At 47.4% G+C, this 23,691-nt stretch overlaps 1 protein-coding gene across 5 annotated transcripts in view; it reads left to right on the top strand.

Annotated features, from left to right (window-relative positions):
• The first annotated feature begins 249 nt into the window (after positions 1-249).
• The window catches only part of IZUMO2 (IZUMO family member 2), a 33,130-nt gene continuing 9,688 nt past the window's right edge, over positions 250-23,691 (top strand). The window contains exons 1-7 of one of the 5 annotated variants that reach the window (XM_055310773.1): positions 250-481; positions 674-748; positions 5,573-5,659; positions 5,894-5,914; positions 7,516-7,596; positions 10,731-10,854; positions 12,298-12,340. In XM_055310773.1, the coding sequence (XP_055166748.1) occupies positions 250-481; positions 674-748; positions 5,573-5,659; positions 5,894-5,914; positions 7,516-7,596; positions 10,731-10,854; positions 12,298-12,340 (663 nt within the window). Of the gene's footprint in view, positions 482-673; positions 749-5,572; positions 5,660-5,893; positions 5,915-7,515; positions 7,597-10,730; positions 10,855-12,297; positions 12,341-19,020; positions 19,111-20,834; positions 20,850-22,502; positions 22,605-23,437; positions 23,565-23,691 lie in introns of those variants that run through there. The other 4 variants (XM_055310767.1, XM_055310768.1, XM_055310769.1 and 1 more) reach the window with 4 other exon arrangements.

A 23,691-nucleotide genomic window follows, 5' to 3' on the forward strand; every position in this document is an offset into this window, starting at 1 on the left:
GACCCCAGGATCAGGACCTGAGCCAAAGGCAGATGCTCAACCGCTGTGCCACCCAGGTGCCTGGAGACCTGTTTTTCTGGACTCTCCTCCTGGCTTTTAGAATCATGCCTGGCACATAGCAGGTGCTCAGCAAACATGTGCCTTTGCACACGTGCCCCTCCCCCCACAACCACATCCCTGACTCCGCCCTTGGGGAGGTGGGGGGTGGGGCCGGCCAGCTTCTCTCTGTGAGGTCACAAAGGCCCTGCCATGCCTCTGGCCTTGGCCCTCCTGCTGCTGCTGGGCCTGAGTGCCCACAGAGGCCGGGGCTGCCTGCAGTGTGACCACTCGGTGCTGGAGGCTCTGAGTCAGCTGCGATCAGCCCTCATCCCCAAACGCTTCCATCTGGATTCGCTGCAGGTTCGCGCCCAGGCCCTGCTGCTGAGCATGGAGGGGCCTTTCTTCCGGGACTACGCTCTGAACGCGTTTGTGGGGAAAGTGGGTGCGTGCTGGAGAGGGGAGGGTGCCTGGCACTGCGGGGGGGGGGGCACGGGGAGTAGCCCGAGGCTGGGGTGAGAGACATGCTTTGGGGACATCTGTCCCCGAGAGGGGTGGGTGGGACCCCCCGGAGGAAGATGGGGGGCATCCCCTGGCTCTCTTCACCCACTGGAATTTCCTCCCCTCTTACCCCCAGGGATAGATCATCTGGACTTTGTGGCATCCTTTATCAAGAACCAAACAAACCACTTAATGGTTAATTCTCTAAGAGGTAGGAACTAAGAGGGAAAGCTTTTCCCAGCACCCTTCTTCGTCCTCCCTTTCCAGGAGTCCACCCTGCCTCCCCTTGATATTAAAACAAAGCATGCATATAGCCTTTTTAGTTGTGTGTCTGGCAGGGTCCTAAGGGTTTTACTCAGAAAAGCCTAGGACAGTTCCTGATGCCAGGCACTGCTGTGATCTGCCCTTTACAGACAGGAGACCGAGGCTCAGAGAAGTTAGGTGACTAGTCCAAAGTACGCAGCTCAGACATTTTTTTTTTTTTAAGATTTTCTTTATTTATTCATGAGAGAGAGGCAGAGACGTAGGCAGAGGGAGAAGCAGGCTCCCTGCAGGGAGGCCGATGTGGGACTCGATCCCAGGACCCTGGAATCACGACCTGAGTCAAAGGCAGACGCTTAACCCCTGAGCCACCCAGGTGTCCCTAACTCAGACATTATATTCCCAACCACCGCCCCTGGGCTGTCTCTTCTGGTTTTATACCCAGTGGCCCCAGGGGGAGGGGTTAGTCATTTGAGGGCTTTATGACATTCCCCAGCAGAGGGCAGTAGAGGGCTCTATGGATATCTCAGAGTCCTCATCTGTAAAACAAGAAAAATAGCACTCATCTCATGGTGACTGGGAAGTGGAAATTAATTTGTGCATGTGCATTTAGAACAAAGCCAGGCAAACAGTAAGTGCCCAATAAATGGTAGCTATTAAGATTATTTTCTTAAAGATTTTATTTATTTATTTATTTATTTATTTATTTATTTATTCATGAGAGACACTGAGAAACAGGCAGAGACATAGGCAGAGGGAGAAGCAGCCTCCCTGTGGGGAACCTAATGTGGGACTCGATCCCAGGACCCCGGGATCACACCCTAAGCCAAAGGCATATGCTCAACCACTGAGCCACCAGGTGCCCCTAGCTATTAAGATTATTGTGCTGCATCTGGTCTCTATGTCCAGAGCAGAGGTTGACAAAATACAGCTGAGGCCAAATCCTTTTGCCAGCCCCCTGTTTCTGTAAAAAAGTTTTAGTAGAACAATAATCATTTTTTAAAGGTTTTATTTATTTATTCATGAGAGACACAGAAAGAGAGAGAGAGAGAGAGGCAGAGACACAGGCAGAGGGAGAAGCAGGCTCCATGCAGGGAGCCCAACATGGGACTCGATCCTGGGACCTAATCCCAGGACTTGATCCCAGGACTCCAAGATCACACCCTGGGCCGAAGGCAGGCGCTAAACCGCTGAGCCACCCAGGGATCCCAGAAGGATAATCATTTACATATTGTCTACAGGCACTTTTGCTCTCCCAGGCAGAAATGAATTGTTGGGACAATGACCATCTAGCCCTCAAAGCTGAAGATATTTACTATCTGAACCTTAACAGACAAGATTTAAAGCATTAGGTCTCAACTCAGGCTACACATTCGAATCTCCCAGAGAACTTTTAAAATATTCCAGAAGCCCAAGCAGTAGCCAAGTAAATCAGAATATCATGGGTTGGGCCTGAACATCAGTTATTTTTAAAGCTCTCACCTTTTAGGGATGCCTGGGTGGCTCAGTGGTTGAGCATCTGCCTTCTGCTCAGGGCAGAAGATCCTGGAGTCCCAGGATCGATTCCCATGTCAGGCTCCCTGCATGGAGCCTGCTTCTCCTGTCTCTGCCTCTCTCTCTCTGTCTCTCATGAATAAAGAAATAAATCTTTAAAAAAAAAATAAAGCTCTCACCCTTTAAAAAGGTGATTTTTATATTTTGAAATTCAAATGGTTATAAAAGTTGCAAGAATAGTACAGTGAACACCTATTCACCATTTGTTCACACAGTATATTGCCTGGTTTGTTCTGTGTGTGTGTTTGTGTGTGAGTACCCTTTAAGAGTTAGTGACATTGCAACCCTAACTCCTTCAATGGGGGATCTCCTAAGAGCAATGAAGGGTATTTTCTTGCACAATGAGTGAGTGGAACTAGGAAATTTAATGCGAACTCCATACTATCTGATATCCAGTCCTCAAATTCCTCCAATTGACACAATCATGGCTTTCATCACTATTCTTCTTCCAATCCTTGATCTGCTCTGGGTCTATGCATTTCATTCGTTTGTCTTTTATGACACTGTTATCTTTTTAAAAGATTATGCTTATTCATAACATAATTCAGACACAGGCAGAGACAGGAGAAGGCTCCCACAGGAAGCCTGATGTGGGACTCGATCCCAGGACCCCAGGATCATGCCCTGAACTGAAGGCAGATGCTCAACCACTGAGCCACCCAGGCATCCCTACACTGACATTTTTGAAGATCCCAGGCCAATGATTTTACTTACTATTATTACATCATTTGGGGATTGGTCATGAAGGCACAGAGAACCCAAATGGCTGATTAGTTTTGGTCTCCAGCCTCTACAGAGATCAAGCTGCTACCATGTGGCCCAAATCCCCACCATGAATCACACTATAGCATAGACTAGCTAACATGGTCCTAGGCTCCAATAAAGAATGAAACTCTTTTTCTTGGGGATCTCTGGGTGGCTCAGTGGTTTCACGCCTGCCTTTGGCCCAGGGCGTGATCCTGGGGTCCCAGGATCGAGTCCTATGACGGGCTCCCAGCATGGAGCCTGCTTCTCCCTCTGCCTGTCTCTGCCTCTCTCTCTCTCTCTCTCTCTCTCTCTCTCTCTCTCTCTCTCTCTCTATGTCTATCATAAATAAATAAATCTTAAAAAAAAAGAAACTCTTTTTTCTTTTTAAAATTTTTTATAATGGGATCCCTGGGTGGCGCAGCGGTTTGGCGCCTGCCTTTGGCCCGGGGCACGATCCTGGAGACCCAGGATCGAATCCCACGTCGGGCTCCCGGTGCATGGAGCCTGCTACTCCCTCTGCCTATGTCTCTGCGCCTCTCTCTCTCTCTCTCTCTCTCTCTCTCTCTCTCTGTGACTATCATAAATAAATAAAAATTAAAAAAAAATAAAAAAAAAAGAAATACATTAAAATTTTTTATAAGTAGGCTCCATCCCCAACATGGGGCTCAAACTCACAAGCCCAAGACTGAGTCACATACTCTACCAACCAACCAGCCAGGTGCCTCCAGAAAGACACTCTTCCCAGGCAGGATATTCCAAGGACTTAGAGGAGCCAAACATTTTTTCAGAATGTGCAGAGTTTGGACAACCCAGACCTGCTGAGTTAACCCTTTACTGCACAATATAGATGAGAACAAATACTATGGAGAAAATAACGCAGGGGCCAGGGGATAGAGAGTACTAGGAGTAGGGGTGGGGGGTATAATATAAAGTCAGGTGGCCAAGAGGGACGTCACTGAGAGGTCAGCATGTGAGCAGATCTGAAGGAGAGGGAGAAGCCCCAGGAGGTGGCTGGGGTAGAAGGCTGCAGGCAGAAAGAACAGGTGCAAATCCCTGAGATAGGCCTATGTTTGGCATATTCACAGAACCTCAAGGAAGTCAGGGAGGCTGGAGTGGAGAGAGGGAGAGATGTGGAAGATGAGGTCCTAGAGGTAAGGCGGCGAGGATGGGTAGATGGAGTAGAGCCTTCCAGGCCATGTTGAGGACTTTTGACTTCTATTCTCGGTCATGTGGGAGGGCTCCGAGCAGAAGGGGGACACAGGTGAACCTGCTGTGGTTCTAAGAGGATCCCTCTAGCCATGGAGAAGAGATCCGGCCAGGGCAGGGGGGATCCTGGCAGGTCAGCGAGAAACTGCCACCGTGGCCCAGGCAGGAGATGATCATGGCTGGAACCAGGGTGGTAGCAGGGGAGAAAATGAGAAGTGATCACATTCCTGGAACTATTTTGGATATTGAACAAACCGGTGTCGTTCACATAACATGCATATTGATATACTGCTTGCGAGATCTGAGAAAAGGAGTCAAAGCGCCAAGGACTGTGCTGAGCAGCTTAGAATCGGGCACCTCTCATCTCCTAAGGTGGAGAAGGCTCAGGAGTTTCGGAGTAGGTTTGGAGGAGCCCGTCAAGGTTCAGTTTTGGACTTACTGAGAGTAAGATGCCCATCAGACATCCAAGTGGAGATCCTAAGTGGGCATCTGGCTCTATGCTTCTGGACCACAGTGAGCGGTAGAGGCTGGGGACATAAACATGGGAGGAATCGGCACACACAGAACAGTGCTTTCCAGTGGAAATATGCTGTGAGGCACAAGGAGTCACATGTAATTTTAAATTCTCTAGTGGCCACGTGTTCAAAAAGATAAACAGAAGCAGGTGAAATTAACTTTAATATATTTTATTTAGCCCCATACCTAACTAAATGACCATTTCGACATGCCAGCAACATAAAAATTCTTGAGGGTTTTTTAAGTTATTTTATTCATAGCATGTCTTCAAACACCAGCATACATTTTATACTGACAGCATATCTCAGTTCAGACTAGCCCATTTCTAATACTCAATAGCCATGTGTGGCTAGTGGCTGCCGTATTGGACAGTGCAGGTCTACATGAATATATAAAGCCATGAAGCTGGATGAAATCAGCTGGGTGAAGGAGTGAGTGTAGACAGAGAAGAGAGGAGAGCAGGTCAGAGGGAAAGAAAGGAGAGGTAATCAAGTCCATCCTACTACTTTCCAGATTAGAAAACTGAAGCCAGTGGAAGGTCATTTGTCCTGGGGCCCCATAGTGGATCAGAAGCTAGATGCAGGACCTCCCAGGCCACAGATTTGTCCAGTGGACCTGAGGAATATCCGCTCTTGGTTACTCCTGGTGAATGAAAAGGGATTTCCTCATCTCTTCAAAGCTACAGATGGGGTGGGCTTGGTGGGCGCCTTCCACCCCACAAGGATATCTCTATCTCTCTGTCTCTCCTCAGATGGGCCTCTGCTGGAAGAGCTGATAGTTCTCAGGGAGAGAGTGATCAAGGAACTCAAGAAAGCTTTAAAATCATATGAACTGAAAGGTGTAGCATCTCTCTCCACCAAGCTGCCTCTCCCCTCCCCCATCATCTCCATCCCCTTCTCCCACTTTCTCTCCCAAACTCCTTGCTCACCTCCCCTGTGACCCAGCCTTCTTGCCTCTCCCCAATAGTCCCAGCTCTCATTTCCAGACTCACTTCTCCCTCCCTTAGTCCCTTCCCATTCAATTCTCAAATTGCCATCCTGACTTAACTCACTTCAGCTCTTTTCTCTTGCAGCCTGTGATCGCAAAATTTGCCGTGAGTCCTGGATTTATTGTCTGTGCCTCCTTTTCCTACACTCCTGCACCTCCTTACCCTGTCTCCCCCAAATCAATCCCCGCTACCATCTACAACATCTGGCAGTTCCTCCTCTCCAAAGCTGTAGTATCTAGGGATATCTGATTTTTGAGGGCTTAATGGAAGTGATTTCAACCTGCAAAAAAGTATTTGGGGGGGGGGTTGTTAGTCAGGATGGGATAGGCTATGTTATAGTAACAAAGAAGCCCCACATCTCAGTGGTTTAACAAAAGAAAGATTTCTTTGGCTTTTACCCAAATTCCTTTGAGGGTTGAATTTTTCTTCCAAATGGTAGCCCATGGATATAGACTGCACCTCTGTTGTGTGTGTGTGTTTTTAAGGATTTTATTTATTTATTTATTATTCATGAGAGACACACACACAGAGGCAGAGACACAGAGGGAGAAGCAGATTCCCTGTGGGGAGCCTGATGTGGGACTCAATCCCAGAACCCTGGAATCATGATCTGAGCCAAAGGCAGATGCTCAACCACTGAGCCACCCAGGTGCCCCTCTGTTGTGGGTTCTAACCTAGCTTCAGAAGGGCCAGAAAATACAGAAAAACTCCTACAGGGACTTTATGCCCTGGCCAGGAATTGGCCATACCCTCTGCCCACTTTCCATTAGCCAGAACTCTGGTCACATAGTTGCAACTTACTGCAAAGGAGCCTGGGAAATGTAGTCTCTTGTGTGGCAGGAAGAGGAGGAGGCTGATGAGCGAGCAACTAGCCAGTGTATGTCACAGGGCACTGCAAAACAGGAATGTAGAAAAGCAAACATTCTGTTTGTAGACCTTTAATCAAACATTTGTTAAATTAAATGTCTACAAACAAATGTTGGTCGACTGGATGACTGCAACTCAATTCAACTCTTCAATGGTTAAACATTATTTTTATTTTATTTTTAAGTAATATCTACACCCAAGGTGGGGCTCAAATGTACAATCCTGAGATCAAGAGCCACACGCTCCACTGACTAAGCCAGCCAGGTGTCCCTAGAAATTTTTTTTAAGATTTGTTTTTAAGGGATCCCTGGGTGGCGCAGAGGTTTAGCGCCTGCCTTTGGCCCAGGGCGCGATCCTGGAGACCCGGGATCGAATCCCACGTCGTGCTCCCGGTGCATGGGGCCTGCTTCTCCCTCTGCCTGTGTCTCTGCCTCTCTCTCTCTCTCTCTGTGACTATCATAAATAAATAAAAAAATTAAAAAAAAAAGATTTGTTTTTAATTATTCATTCATGAGAGACCCAGAGAGAGGCAGAGACACAGGCAGAGGGAGAAGCAGGCCCCAAGCAGAGAGCCCGATGTGGGACTTGATCCGGGACTCAACCTGGGACTCCAGGATCACGCCTGGGGCAGAAGGCAGGAGCTAAACCGCTGAGCCACCCAGGGATCCCCCCTAGAAATTATTTTTAATGTGAATTGGTGCATTCTGCTCAGCTTGTTCTACACATGGGACCTCCAAGTTCAGGAGAGCCAAGGGACTCCCATTTCTTTCCCCACTGCCTTCCTGCCCCTTGCCAGTCTTCTGATAACTGCCCTCATCCCTCCCTTCCCTCCTTTCCAGATTTGCTAAAAGAAAAAGTCTTAGACTGTTTATACTGCCAGAAGATCAGTCCCAGGTGTATCCCAAGAAAGTACTGTTTTGGTAAGCTCCTGGGGGTGGGGGAAGACAGAGATGCATGAGAGAAGAGAGCTGTGACCCAGCAGATATGGGTTTTGAGTTTTCCCACATATAACCTTGAATCCTGCACTTACCACTTGCTTATAGTGTGGCCCAGATGTCACATCCACATCCTGACATTCGCTTTCCCCTCATTGTTCCATGGGAGGACTCCTCTATAATTTTATAATGCCTCTAATTCCAGAAAGGCAGCTGCTAGAAAAGTGTTTTATTTTTCACCAGTACCATACCTGGGAAGTCCAGAAGGATAGGCTGAATTCACTCATTCACTCACTCATTTATTCAGAGATTTTCTTTAAGTTTTTAAAAAATTTTTTAAATTATCTCTACACCCAAAGTGGGGCTCAAACCTACAACCCCAAGATCGAGTTGCATGTTCCACTGACCCAGGCAGCCAGGCACCCCCAAAGATTTTTGAAATGTATATCCTTATAGCAGTGAGACTAGTACAATGAACCCCATGAAGTACAATGAATCCATCAAGACTGAATAGTCATGCTGGGCCTTTACACAAGCTTTTCCCTCTCTATCACACTGTTCCTCTCACCCTCTCATTTCAATAAAGTCTCCAAGCTCATCTCCTCAAAGAGGACTCTCTGATCACACTCTCTATAAAGTAGCACTTTCTATCAAATTATGTTGACAATGGACATTTCTCCACACTTGCTTTGTTTGTAGTCATAGTATTTTTTTTTGAAGTAATCTGTATACCCAAACTCACAACCTCAAAATCAAGAGTCATAGGCTCTGCCAACTGAGCCATACAGGTGCCCCATTGCCATGATATTTTAAAAGAAATCGAGCATTGTGAAATTTCACCCATAAATAGTGTGTGGCTCTAAAAATAAGGACATTTCCTGTGTAACCACAATGCCATTCTCACACCCAAAAAGCCTAGCAACAATTCTTCAATATCAGGTAATTCTGAATCCTTTTGCAACTTCCCTGACTGTCCCCAGAATATCTTTCACAGTTGATTCGTTCAAACCAGGACCCACTGAAAGGACTTCTCATACAATTCAATTGTAGGGTTTCTTTTTTGTCATTTCTTTTTTTACTCTAGAAAAAATTTCTCTTATCAGTTTTCCCCTCTATGACATTGACTAGTTGAAAAGAAAGGATTCGGGGCACGTGGGTGGCTCAGTGGTTGAGCGTCTACCTTTGGCTGGTCATAAATCTGGGGTCTTGGGATTGAGTCCTGCATAGGGCTCCCCGCAGGGGGGCTGCTCTTCCCTCTGCCTGTGTCTTTGCCCCTCTCGCTGTGTCTTTCATGAATAAATAAAATATTTTTAAAAAGAAGGGACTGGGGATCCCTGGGTGGCTCCACGGTTTCGCACCTGCCTTTGGCCCAGGGCGCGATCCTGGAGTCCCGGGATCGAGTTCTGCGTCGGGCTCGGAGCCTGCTTCTCCCTCTGCCTGTGTCTCTGCCTCTGTCTCTCTCTCTCTCTCTCTCTCTCTCTATCATAAATAAATAAATCTTTAATAAAAAAATAAAAAATAAAAAGAAGGGACTCATTCATTTGATCCTTTAGTATGGTGATTACTACAACAGATATTTCGAGTACCCCATTGTGCCCCCAAACTGAAGATCAGCAGAATGGAAGACAAATGTCTCACATCGCTCATATATTTTTTTGAAGATTTTATTTTAGAGAGGGGGAAGGAACAGAGGGAGAGGAAGAGAGAGAGAATCTCGAACAGACTCCCCACTAAGGGCGGAGCCCAATGCAGAGCTCAGTCTCACAACCCTGAAATCATGACCTGAGCCAAAATCAAGAGTTGGACACTCAACCAACTGAGCCACCCAGGCACCCCTCATCTTGCCCCCATTTTAATGGGGCGAAGGGTTAAAAACTAGGGTTTCTCAACCTTGGCACTACTAACAATTGGGACTGGATACTCTTTGTTATAAGGGCTGTCCCAGGTGTTGCAGGACACCCCAGCCTCTACCCTACTACATGCCAGTAGTTCTCCCCCCACCAAAGTCATGACAATCCTTTCTAGTCTCCAGACCTTTCCAAATGTCCAAAATTGTCCCCAGCTGAGAACCATGCTTTGACAATTACATGAATATATGGATCGATTCCAGATAACAAGTGTGCCATAAGGAAAACAGAAAAGTTTGATAGAAAGTGCCTAGGGGAAAGGGAGCGGTGGTGCTACTTTAGAGAGTGCAGGTGGTGGGACCTCTCTAAAGTGCTGTATGAGATCTAGAGGAAGTGAGGGAGTAAGGAATAGTGTGAATGACAGAGGGAACAGCAGGTACAAGGATCCAACATGGTTGAGCAACAAGACGGAGGCTACAGAGTCAAACGAATGAAGAAGGGTGTAGTAGCTAGCTAATCACATGGTGACCAGATTGTGCAGGGCCTGGTGAGCCATGGTAAAGATTTAGGCTTTTATCCTATCCAAGGTGAGCTTAGGGAAAGGTTCTGCAGGAGGAGGCCCTCCAGAGGGCTTAGGTGTTAACAGGCGCCCTCTGGCCGCCATACGGGGAACTAACTGTAGGATGAGGAGAAGCAGAGACCCTCCGCGTGGAGCTTGGATAGCTGGACCAGGTCAGTAGCCCAGAAAGCGGATCAGACTCTGGATACATTCTGAAGGGGCAGCCAAGAGGCTCTGCTAACAGAATGAAAGAATTGGGGGTGGGGGAACAGGATGATTGGAAGATGCAGAATGGGAATCCCAAGGATCTCCAGGGTCCCCAAGCTAAGACTTATGTCTTGTCTCAAGATTGTCAGAATGCTCATGTTCATGGGTAGTCAAACTCCCCATGTCCTCCTCCCACCACCCACCACCTATCCAATGAGACACATTTAGCACTGGGCTCTTTGCCATCACTGTGATGTGTCTGGGTCGCAAGGGCAGAGATGTTTGCTAGGGGGGGCTCACGGAGGTATACAGAGCACCTAAAAACAGTGGCTGGGACACAGACTTTGAGGAGTGGGTGAATGCAGTGAAAACCCAGGAGAGGGCAAGAGTCAGGTGTATGGAGGAGGGAGAGGCTGAACTTGCTGGGTGAGCAGGTGGGTGTGGGGTACAAGGCCACAGAAGGGTGGTGACTTGGAAATCAGGGTTGTCTCCCCCACCACCACCAGTTGACAGGCAGCCCCGCATGGCCCTGCAGTACGAGGACAGTGCGTACCTGCAGAATCAGCCCGAGTCTGGTGTCATAATTTCCGTGTTTCTGGCTATTATTGCCTTCGGGGTCATCGTGGCTTCGTGAGTCATCCCTGCCCTTTCCTGGGGCCTACCCATTGGGCCCCTCAAAAATGTCCCTGCCCTGGATCAGTCACTGTGTCCTTTGGGAATCTCCTCCCCACTCATTTTATGTCTCTGTTTCTCCTTCCTTCTCTACATCTCTTCCTTTCCCCGCCCCCATCTCTGTCTCTGTTCATCTTTCCTTCTCTTTCACCTCCTCTTCTTCCCACCTCTGGACCACATTATGCCTTTCCTGGGTCCTCAGCACTTTCACCTCTCTAGTTCTCTAGAAAATATTTATATATATTTTTTAAAAATTGTATTTCATGTATGTGCAAGTATGAAAAAAGATGTCATCCAAGCTGAATTCATTATTACATATTTTTGTTCACCATCATTATTATATATTTTTCTTCACCATCATCGTTATTATATTAATTTATTTTCTTCTGCTTTTCAAAGTGATTAAAATGAAAACATTTCCAAGGGCCCCAGCACTGAGCCTATGGTGCTGAGGGCAGAAGTGGCCCTCACCCTCTTCTCTGCCCTTCTGAAGGACTCTTCCCCCCACCACCTACCTGTCACCCCTTCCAGCCCCTCTTCTCTTCCCTTTGCCCCTTTACCTGTTTTTAAAAAAAGATTTTATTTATTTATTCATGAGAGACACACAGAGAGAGGCAGAGACATAGGCAGAAGGAGAAGCAGGCTCCCTGTGGGGAGCCCAATGCAGGACTCAAATCCCAGGACACCAGGATCACACCCTGAGCTGAAGACAGATGCTCAACCACTGAGCCACCCAGGCATCCCTAGGTCTTCATTTCTGTCTCACTCCTCGATCTCTGGCATCCTTGCCATTCCTTGGCTCATGGTCTCCCTCCAATCTCTGTCCTCCCAACTCGAAATTGCATATTCCTCTGCGTCTGTGTCTCTGATCATTCTCTTCCTTCTCCTATGAGGACATACCAATCTTTGAATGTAGGGTCCAGCCTAACTCCCAGATGATCTCATCTTGCCTTAACTTAATTACATCTGCAAAGACCCTATTTTCAAACAAGGGAACATTCGTAGGTCCTGGGGATTAGGACTTGGATATATCATGGGGAGGGGGGACACAATTCAATTCACCACATCTTTCTCTCTTCTTCATTTCCGTCTCCTCTGTCTTTCCTCCTCGAGCCTCTTGCCCTGTGTCTATGTCTCCCCAAAGTCTCCTCCAGTCTTTCCCTCTATTTCCACATTTTACCCTCACTCCCAGTCCTAAATTTTCTCTCCTCCTCATTCATGTACCAACACTGACTGGCTGAGAACCCTGGAAATCTGCCCAGATACCCCTGATGTCACAGGCTGAACCAAATAAGGCTGATGATTGGAGGGAAGTGTGTTTTGGGGGAGAGAGGGAGTATGGTTGACCAGGAGGGACCTGAAGTTCTCTTTGTAACCTCCAGGCTTTTTCTCTCTGACCAGGGCTATTACATACAGGCAAAACCGAAAAATCCTGCTGCAGTAGGGCGATGGTTTGGGGATCTGTAAGGGGAAAGGAAAAGAAGTTTAATAAAGTCTATGACAAATTCCTCGATGTCTCTGTCAGTTTCTGTAGGACCTGCCTCCCAGTTGGTGTCCAGGTGGGTGCTCCTCAGGGGTTGGGTCCAGGTCTCATTCATCTGTAGGTACCAATTATCCTACGTCAAAGTAGAAGCGATTTGGATCTTCAAGAGGAATAGACAACCTACAACAAGAGCTTGAAAGAACAACCATTCCTCCTTTGGGGAGAAATGCATCCTAAAGGAGACAACACCATATTAGGACCCTCAAGGATGGTCTGGCAGAGGAATAGCAGTAGTCAAAGCAGAGAAAACAGGTTCCTTTCCCTATCTGAACTAAAATTTCACCCTCTGTGTTCCTGAGTAGATTCAGAAACATTTTCATGTGAATCTTTTGCTGTGTGAACTCTTGCTACTTGCTAACCCAAAGTAGGAAGCAAATAAATTTGGATAACATAGTATCCTTCTGTTTCTGAACTTGCTAGCAGTATTGCTATCTCATTCAGGTTCTGGACCAGGAAGATGTTTAGTGGGAGGGATGGGCATTGATAAGAAAGACCAAATTAATTTTTTAAATTAATTAATCTATTTATGATAATCACACAGAGAGAGAGAGAGAGGCAGAGACACAGGCAGAGGGAGAAGCAGGCTCCATGCACCGGGAGCCCGATGTGGGACTCGATCCCGGGTCTCCAGGATCACGCCCTGGGCCAAAGGCAGGCGCCAAACCACTGTGCCACCCAGGGATCCCCAAGAAAGACCAAATTTAGCTGAAGATTTGGTGCCCAGAGCAGGCTCTCAGTAAATATTTGTTGAATAAATGAGGATGGTAGTGTTGGGGGGAAGGGGAAGAAGCCTGCAAAAATGATATTGATCCATACACTGAGGGCCTTTTTTTTTTTAAGATTTTATTCATGAGAGACACGGACAAAGAGGCAGAGACATAGGAGCTCAATGCAGGACTCCATCCCAGGATCCCAGGATCATGACCTGAGCCAACGGCAGACGCTTAACCACTGAGCTACCCACGTGTCCCTGTTGAGGGCCTATAAATGCTAGGGAAAGGAGCGTGGTGATTTCCCAGGGTCTGGGATTGAAACCCCAAATATTGATGGGTCCAGGAGGATAAAGTAAACTGCAGGTCGCATCCATGGAGGATAGAAAGTACTCAGCTCCATTCTATTGAAGTCGCAGTGAAAGAACAGCTCAGTGTTATCAGATCTTCAGGATTTTCAAGAGAACCCAGAAATTCAGATTTTTAAAATGTGAAATCTCTCCTCCAAGGGTACTGTGGGCAACTAATTTTTTCAAATACTGAGGACCAACCCAAGACACGTTTTGCTATCATTGTGAGGTGACAGAGAAACATCTGAGGCTGCGTGTCGCTTATATTTTTTTATGCTAGAGATTATTGGCAAATGAGGATTTAAGCGTAGAGGTCGCTGGACTCTGTAATTAACTACATTTCCCAGAATCCTCGCCGCCTACAACTGCGTCCGTTGCCACAGATACTGCCATCCGTAGGAGGGTGTGATCTTAAGGAGTCCGACTCCAGCCATCCGTTGCGGAGATACCGGTTTTGGCACATGAGCATTAGGGAGCGCTTAGATCAGGACGGTTTGGGAGAGGTGGAGTACAGGCTACAATCCAGAGGATTCTGGAAATGGTAGTTTCCAGCCTCCCCCACCACCCCCTTCTGCTCAGGCGCCCTTCTGTGGAGGTGACGAATGCTGTCTCCTTTGTGAGGTCACTGCTGGCACGCATGATGTCACCTTCACCAAGCAAGCTGGCCAGGGGAGGAAGGCTACTGCAGACAAGTCAAAGATGCTTGACATGACGTTCACTTCTTTTTTTTTAATTTTCATTTATTTATGATAGTCACACACACACACAGAGAGAGGCAGAGACATAGGCAAAGGGAGAAGCAGGCTCCATGCACCGGGAGCCCGACGTGGGATTCGATCCCGGGTCTCCAGGATCGCGCCCTGGGCCAAAGGCAGTTGCTAAACCGCTGCACCACCCACGGATCCCTGACGTTCACTTCTTAAGCTGATGTCCACTCCGGTGAAGGCCTGGGGGTCGTAAGTTGGTGGCCCTAAAATTCTTTTTTTTTCCCCCCTCTTTTTTTTTTTTTTTAAAGATTTTATTTATTTATTCACGAGAGACAGAGGCAGAGACACAGGCAGAGGCAGAAGCAGGCTCCATGCAGGGAGCCTGATGTGGGACTCGATTCCAGGACCCCAGGATCACGCCCTGGGCAGAAGGCAGGAGTTAAACCGCTGAGCCACCCGGGGATCCCCTGTTTTGGCTTTTTAAATGTCTTCACGCTCCAAGTCCAGCTACTGCCCTAAGTTTCTGTGAATTTCCTGGGAGCAGTGCACAATTATAGATAATTGAATTGGGCAGAAATTAAAGTGTGATGAATGCTCCTGGAGAGCCCAATTACCAAATAATTACAATGCAAGTATTATAATGTCAGCTCTATGTTACCCTGACGTCCCTGTGGAACCCCGGGAGGTGGTTGAGTTGCCAGCTCCGGTTGGGCTGGGTGGGGGGATAGGGGAAATTTTCCCATAGGAAGGGCTGTAAGAGCTGGTGGCAAGAAATGTCATTCTTCCAAGGGAAATAGAGAGAAAGAATATTCCAGACAGAGAGAATAGCACATACAAAGGTCAAGAGGTGGGAGGTACTAATAACTTTTAAAAATAATATTTAATGTCAAAAAATAATATTTAATGTCAGTAATGCTAATAGCAAGCATGAAGGTGGTATTTTCTGAAACATACTGTTTTAATGGCTTTAGTTATATCAACCTATTCAAATGTCATTTATTTATTAGGGTATTATCTCCCCATGTACAGTGAAGAAGCAGTGGTACAGAGAGTTAGTGACTTTGTCACTCAGTGAATAAGTGGGATTAGCCATTGTGTTCTGTGGCCCTTGCTACAGGGTCTTACCTGCAAAGCACTGTGCCAGTTGTCTTCCATACAACATCAAATCCTATTGAACCGGGGCTCTATCTTTTTTACCTCATTTAAGCTTAATTACTTCCCCAAATGCCCTATCTCCAAATAAACTCACACTGGGATGGGAGTTAGGGCTTCAACCTATGAATTCTGAAGGACACAAACATTTAGTCCATTGCACACTTGTACATTCCAACTTGCATGCCAGCCACAAAGAGCTACTTCTATTTCTTTCTTCCCTCTAGGCTTCTGTGCACTCTTTTCCCTCTGCCTGGATTAGCCCACCTCATTCTCTGCCTTCACTGGACATATTTATGTCTCTTAAGCCATAGGTTCTTATCTTCCAAGTTACAGCTAAGCTGAGACCTCGTCTGGAAGTCCTCCCAGACTGGGTTGTTGGCCAGAGTGGGTTGGAGGCCCTCCTCTGTGCTCATACAATGCCCTGGGCTGTCCCCATCAAGCACACATATCACACGAGGTCCTCACTGCCTGTAACCATGTCTTTATCAAGTACCCTAATCCTAACAATAGTGGTCAATCCAAGGGGTGGGCCCAAGACCCAAGAAGGACCAATCAGGACCCTTCCCTGGGATTGTTCTATGAACTCAGTTGCAGCCATGCTACTTGCTTCAACCAATGAAATGCAGATGAAAGTGACATATGTCATTGGGCTCATTTAACTTGCATGACCACTCAATGAAGAAGGCATTTCTCTCCCATTTTAGAGACAAAGGCACTAGAAGGAGGATTTAAGTAACCCATACAAGACCCATAACTGGTCAAGGACAGAAGCAGGACTAATGTCCTTATAAAATAAGGAAGAAACACCAGAGCTCTCTCTCCACATACTCCTAGACCAAGGAAAATCCATGTGAGGATATATGGAGAAGGTGGCCATCTACAAGCAAGGAAGAGAGCTCTCACCAGAAATCAACCATGCTGGCTCCAGGATCTAGGACTTTCAGACTCCTGAAGTGTGAGAAATAATTTTCTGTTGCTTAAGTCATTCAGCCTATGGTATTTTACTATGGGCTGCCAAAGCTGGTTAAGGTAGAGTGTCAGGTAGTGAAGCAACGCAGGCTCCAGTCTCACAGGGCTTCAGGTACCAGGTTAAAGCCTGGACACTTTGCTGAGGGCAGTGCCAAACTAGAGGAGGGACTGGATCTACTCTGGGTGTGGAAAGACTATTCTCGGCGGGGTGGGGGGCGCCTGAGGAGGGCAGTTGGTTAAGCATTGGACTCTTGGTTTCAGCTCAGGTTGTGCTGTCATGGGCTGTCAAATCGAACCTTGTATCAGGCTCTGCACTCAGCACAGAGCCTGCTTGGGACTTTCTCTCCCTCTCTCTCTCTGCCCCCCCCACATTTGTGGGCATGTATTCTCTCACTCTCCCTAAAATAAATAAATAAATCATAAAAAGAAAGAAACAAACAAAGACACTTCTGGGGTGCATGGGGGGGCAGACTGGAGGGGAGACACTGAGGGCCAGGAGGTTTGAGATGAGATTGCAGTGAGGTTCTAGGGTGAAGACAAGGCTTGAGCCAGAGCCAAGTTCATGGGCATGGAGACCCTCAGGCAGCAGAGCTGAGGAGCCTGACGATGAGAAGAAAGACTTCCCTGGACCCACTGTCCCTGGTTGGATCCTTGATCCTTGAGGCTGCAAAGGTCTCTCTAGGGCTGTTCACATCTTCACAGGGTGGTTGTACGAATTAAATAAGCTACTAAAGCCCACTTCATCTTGTCACTAAATGACAGCTGTTCTCATTTCATTAACATGATTCATCTATCTTCTACTCACGTGTATATGTATATTTTATGTCTTTAGAAACATGAAAGATACATAACTTTGCAATTTTTCTTCTTTTAATTTTCATTCACAAGTATTTCCCCCATCTTATCGTGAGCTTATCCCAATTGTTTCAGGCTCGATAACATTTCATAGTCAGGATATTCCATCATTTATGTAACCAATCTCCTGAATCCATATGACTGAAAATAACTTTGTATTATTTGGTTTCTGATTGGAGATGGCCCCCTCCAAGTGATAATTCAAGGACCTAGTTTCCTACTATTGTCAACATAGGACTTCACCTGCAGACGTCTGCAGAAGGGAAAAGACTGTGGGACATGACAAGTGAGAGATTTTAATGGACCAGTTCTGGGCATGGTGCATTTCTCTCATTTTATTGGCCAGAACTTGGTCATATGGCCACCCCAGATTGCCAGGGAGGCTGGGAAATGTAGTATAGCTGTGTGTACAGAAAGTAGGGGGAAGGCTTTGAAGAAGAGCTATCTGCCACACATTATCCCAATGAGGGATTATAGGGAATAAAACCTCGGTGCAGAGTGGAAGAGAACTGCCCCAGATCACAATGAGATTACAATCTATCAGGCAAATATGGCACTAAAATCCACTAATTTTTATGGCACTAATTTTTTAAATTAGATTTTTCATCATTCTTGTTTGAAAAGAGAAAATCCATGGGATTTTATTAATCTTGTGCCCAGTAATTTACATAATCATGGCTTATCTTAGTGTTTCAGTTGATTCTCTGACTTCCAAGATAGCAATCATATCATATTTAAAGAAAGATGAAAACCCAGACTTCTTTGTTCCAATGATACCTTTTCTTTCTCTTGTCTAACTGCATTGATAGTTCTTCCAAAAGTGGTCATATTGGACAGTTTGTTTTCTTTGGACAGTTTGTTCTGACTTTCATGGGGAATCTCTTGGTTTTCAGCATTAAGCCTGATTTGAAGTTTTGATGATATGTATATAATTTTTTTAAAGGGAGAAGCAAGTAACTCCTTAAGATTGTTGTCATTACTAGAGTACCTGGTGTCTGCCTTCAGCTCAAGTCATGATCTCAGGGGCTTGGGATAGGGCCTGAGTCAGGCTCCATATTCAGTGGGGGGTCTGCTTCTCCCTCTCCCTCTTCTCCTCTCCCCCACCCCTGCTCATACTCTCTCTCAAGTAAATAAATAAAATCCTTAAAAGAAAAAAGATTATTGTCATTACTATTCAAGATGGGCTTATTCTTAAATATATGAAGTTTATGTAGAAATGGCTTATTACTGAACATTCTCAAAATCCTTTTCATATCCACGGATGTGTGGTATTCTTTGAAATACCAATTAGCAAATTATATGATAGCTCAATAGCAAACCATCCTTGCATTCCTGAACGTACATCTTCCAGTTCCCACTATAGGGGCCTATTTCCTTTACCACACCACCCTTTAGGAGGTGATAGGTGAAACCGAGGCAAACAGAAGCGGATGCCCACAGATAGTAATTAAGTGACAGAGGCTCAATTCACTCCCATCAATTTAGATGGGGCCAGCTTCTGCATGTCCTGTGGACTTTCCAGGGGAAACTTCGTTAAATAGGTTAAATGGAATATGACATCCACTCCTGTGAAGGGCACCGAAAAGTCTCTGGCTAAAATGGGAATATTCCCGGTGCCAGTACAGCCAGACATTTCAAAATACCACGTTCCCTCCCGCCCCCCATGGCACTCCTAGACTCCATTTCCCAGCATTCCCCTGACTTTAGGGAGCTTAGGCCGAGAGGGGCGTGAGCCAGCGATGGTTTCTGGGAAACGGAGTCCAGCTGTGAAGCCGAGTTCAAAGAACCAGAGCTTCAGCTTTCCGAGACAGCGACCGCGCAGGCGCATTCCGCGGCCTGCCAGAGGGAGGGAAGGCCTGGTCGCCCCGCGCAAACCGCGGGGGCGCACAGGTGAGTCCCGACCTGGCGGCCCCGAGCCGGAGCAGGTGGGTACGGGCCGAGCCCGGCAGGCCGGCGGGCGCTCGGGGGGCGGCTCGAGTCGCGCCGCGGTGAGCGCTGTGGGCGGTGTCCCGCCCCGTCCTGTCACTGGCGAGGCGGCCCCAGAGACTGCCACCCGCGACGCTCCGGACGATCGCAGCGCGCAAGAATTGGGCGCCTGCTGTTTGCCAAGAGGCGGGGGAGCGCGGGTCTGCCGCGGTCTCCCAGGGAGACCGTGTGTTTCCTCACTTAGCAGGTGAAGACACAGACTCTGTGGCTTCTCGCAGGTCACAATGGTCGGCCTGGGATCACACCCCGAGGTGTCTGACCCGAGAGCCCCCCTCTGTCCCCGGGTACTCCGCACAGTCACGTCCTGTCTCTGCCCTCATCCTGAGCATGCCATCCTTTCTCTGGGTCTCTCCTCTCTCTGATCTCCTCCTCCCGCCATCCCAGTCGCTGTTCAGTCCCCCGTCTGTGTGTTTTCGCACCCCCCTTCCCCGCGAGTCTGTGTGGTTTCTGAAAAACAGGGCCATTTTCTTCCATGACCACAGTACCATGATCACATGAGGACAGTAACATCGACAAAAACTGTTACCTAATCTGCAGACTTTCAAATTTTGCTAATTGTTCCAATAATGTACTTAATGGCAAAAGAAAATCCCATACCACGCGCTGCATTCGTTGTTAGGGCTGAGTCTCCAGGAATCTGACACGGTTTTTCAGTCTTTCTTTGATCTTGATGATCTTGGCGATTCTGAAGACTACAGACCAGGGACTTCTAGAATGTGCTTTAGTCTGGATGTGTTGTTACCTCGTGATTCGATTTAGGTTTGTCGGGAATAGGTCAGGGGTGATGCTGTGTCCTCATCCCATCACTTGGCAGCAGTGGTGCCTGCCGGGTGTCTCGCCTCTCAAGTGAACTTCTTTTTGTAATCATTAAGTGCCTTGGGTGAAGATAAGTTAGAGTCTGTAAGACTCTGCTCCTCATTTCCTCATCAGAATTCTGCCCTCTGGTTTCAGGGTTTTGTTTTTTTGGGTTTTTTTTTAAGATTTTATTTATTTATTCATGAGAGACATAGAGAGAGAGAGAGGCAGAGTCATAGGCAGAGGGAGAAGCAGGCTTCCTGCAAGGAGCCTGATGTGGGACTCGATCCCAGATCCCGGGATCATGCCCTGAGCCAAAGGCAGAAGCTCAAATGCTGAACCACCCAGGCCCACCCCTGGTTTCAGCCTTCAGTTGCTGGTGTTCTTCCTGTGTAGCTGGAAACTCATGGGATCCAGGGTCTTCTTATTTCTGGATTGTATTAGCTTCCCGTTGCTGCTATAACAAGTTACCACAAACTTGGTGGCTTTGAACCACACAAATGTGTTCTCTTATGGTTTGGGAGATCAGAAGTCTGCAGTGGGTGTCACATGCTGAAATCAAGGTGTCAGGGACACATGGGTGGCTCAGTGATTGAGCATCTGCTTTTGGTTCGGGTCGTGATCCCCAGGTCCTGGGATTGAGTCCCGCATCGGGCTCACCACAGGGATCCTGCTTCTCCCTCTGTTTATGTCTCTGCCTCTCTCTGTGTGTCTCTCATGAATAAATAAATAAAATCTAAAAAAAATTAAAAAAAATCAAGGTGTCAGCAGAGAGTTGCTCCCTCCTGAGGCTCTAGGGAACAATCTGTTTCCTTGCTTTTTTCAGCTTCTAGAGGCTTGTTGTGTTCCTTAGGGGAGACCTCTTCCAGCTTCAAAGCCAGAGGTATGGTGTTGTCTCTCTCTGGCTCTGCTTCTCTTTACTTCCTCACATGGCCTTCTTCTCTGTGTCAAATATCCCCCTGCCTCCTTCTTCGAAGGACATTTAGGATTGCATTTAGGACCCACCCTGATAATCCAGGATAATCTTCCTATCTAAAGTGCTTAACTTAATGACATCACAGGTTGATCCCACAAGATATCTTTTAGGGCCATTGTTCAGCCCACCACCTGGTCTATGTCCAGGCCTCTCTCCTCCACCAGGCAGGGAGCCCCTTCAGGGCAGAGCGCATCTCGCTCATTATTCTATCCTCAGATGAGCCTGTCATCTCACATGAGTCTCAGTAAACATATTTGAATGAATATGAATGAATGAATGGAAGTGACCATAGTCTGAATACTAACTTTCCTTTGCCAGAAAATTTTTTTAGGGGGGAGGATTTTTAAAGTTTTTTTTCAGCAGATGGAACCTTTCTTCAAACAACATCTTAAGTGGGAGATGAGGATCCTTATGCAGGATTTGTAAGGCAGATAGGAGCTCTGCAGGGGCGCCTGGGTGGCTCAGTGGGTTAAGCATCTGACTTTGATCTCAGCTCAGGTCTTGATCTCAGGGTTGTGAATTCAAGCCCTGCACTGGGCTCCACGCCCTATTTAAAAAAAGAGAGAGAAAGAGAGAGAGAGAGAAGGAGAAGCACTGGAAAAAGTGGTAGATCCATGCCATGGAATACCATTCATCCATAAAAAGAAAGGAGGCCTTGATATGTGGTACCACATGGATGAGTCTCCAACACGTTATGCTAAATGAAAGAAGCCAGACACAAAAGGCCACATATTATATGATTCCATTCATATGAAAGGTCCAGAAGAGACAAATCCATTAAGATAGGAAGATAAGGGGTGCCAGGGTGGCACAGTCAGTTATGTGACCTATTTGTTTTGGCTTTGGTCATGATCTCAGTGTCGTGAGACTGAGCCTCAAGTTGGGCTCCAGGTTCAGTGCAGAGTCAGCTTGGGACTCTCCCTCTGTGTCTACCCCTCCCCCCTCCGTAAAATAAATAACAAATTTTAAAAATATATTTTATTTATTTATTCATGAGAGACACAGGGAGAGAGAGAGAGTGAGGCAGAGACACAGGCAGAGGGAGAAGCAGGTTCCATGCAGGGAGCCTGATGTGGGGCTTGATCCCGGGACTCCAGGATCACGCCCTGGGCCAAAGGTAGGCACTAAACCGCTGAGCCACCCAGGTATCCCCAACAAATCTTTTTTTTTTAAGATTTTATTTATTCATGAGGGACACAGAGAGAGAGGCAGAGACACAGGCAGAGGGAGAAACAGGCAGATGGAGCCTGATGCAGGACTCCATCCCAGGACCCCAGGATCACAACCTCAGCCAAAGGCAGATGCTCAACCACTGAGCCAACCAGGTGCCCCAGGCCTTGACCTCTTGTGCCTCTGTTTCCTTCTCTGCGAATAACTCTAGTTACTTCTCTTGGAGCTGTTATGTGGGTGCAGTGAGTTGAACCTCTTGATTGCTAGTGGTTGTTGTCCTGAGCCTTTGCTCAAACTCCTAGGAGACTTGGGTCCCATCTGTCATTAGGCATCTTTGAGAAAGTGTCTGTTTGTCTGTCTGGGCCAGAACTGACTCTCTCTGTGCTCCAGTCTCCTCCTCCAGCTCTGCGGACTCAGGCCTGGTCCTTTCTCCTAGAGGCACATGCCCAGGACCCAGCAGTGGCCACCAGGACCCTGATGGCCGAAGACCAGGTGAGTCTGGGCTTCCTCTTCCCCAGGATGATTTTGTGGATCCCAGGAAGTCATCCTTATCTCTGCCTGTGGCCTGAAGATCTTCTGTTCCTCCCAGCCATGGGGAAGAGGATATGGTGGGAAGGATTCTGGGGCCAGGAGGTGCAGGGAGGAGGGGTGATGGGAACAGGATGCTCTGAGTTGGGACATTATGACAGAGTCCAAAAATCAATCATTAATTAACACTCAGCAGCCTTTGGGTTGCCAAGAGAAGCAGGCAGTGGATGGTTTTGCTTCACCCCCAAGCCTTGTCAGAGTCAGGGATGGGGGTTGGGATCCCAGCTCAGGTCTGGGATGGAGCACCACTTAGGCATCACTCTTGCACACAATGACTTGATTTTTTTAAAGTATTTTTTAGGGGTGTCGTACACAGATGTGCAGGTTTTGCGCTGCACAAGGGTGCCTCGCTTCAGTGAAAAGATTCACATCCTACACCTCATACACTGACATATTATGGCAGTTTTCATGCAGATGGCAGTAAATGGTCATATACTAAAATAATTGGCATATTATCATGAGTTTCCCAACAGACGGCACTAAAGAGTCACACAAAAGGGAGCTTTATTCCTTCCTTCTGCCCAGGTGCCAGTGGGCTAGCAGCTGCACTAAACTTTCTGTATTTCTGTGGGCCATTTTTATTCTATTACCTCAAATCTGCTGAGTCAGTAGGTTCCAGCCTGGAATGTTAGAACTGGTTCAGCCACCGGCAGTGCTAGGCTCTTGACCCATGACCTCTCCAGCCCCAGAGTTCTAGAAGGATGTGCCCCCTCACCATGTGAAACTGGCCCTTGCAGGAATCAGTGACCTTCAAGGATGTGGCTGTGGACTTCACCCTGGAGGAATGGGGCCAGCTGGGGCCTGGCCAGAGGAAGCTGTATCGGGATGTGATGCTGGAGAACTACCAGAACCTTCTCTCACTGGGTGAGGCCCTGCCCCCTGCCTTCCCAGGAAGATGCCTGATGCACCCTCTTCTGCCCTCATCTTGTTTGCGCCCACCCACTTCTTAAGAGCAGGGATTCTCTGAGGTTATGTGTTGCCCTCTCTGCTC

Source organism: Nyctereutes procyonoides, unplaced genomic scaffold, assembly GCF_905146905.1.
Source record: "Nyctereutes procyonoides isolate TBG_1078 unplaced genomic scaffold, NYPRO_anot_genome, whole genome shotgun sequence".
NCBI classification, from domain to species: Eukaryota; Metazoa; Chordata; class Mammalia; order Carnivora; family Canidae; genus Nyctereutes; species Nyctereutes procyonoides.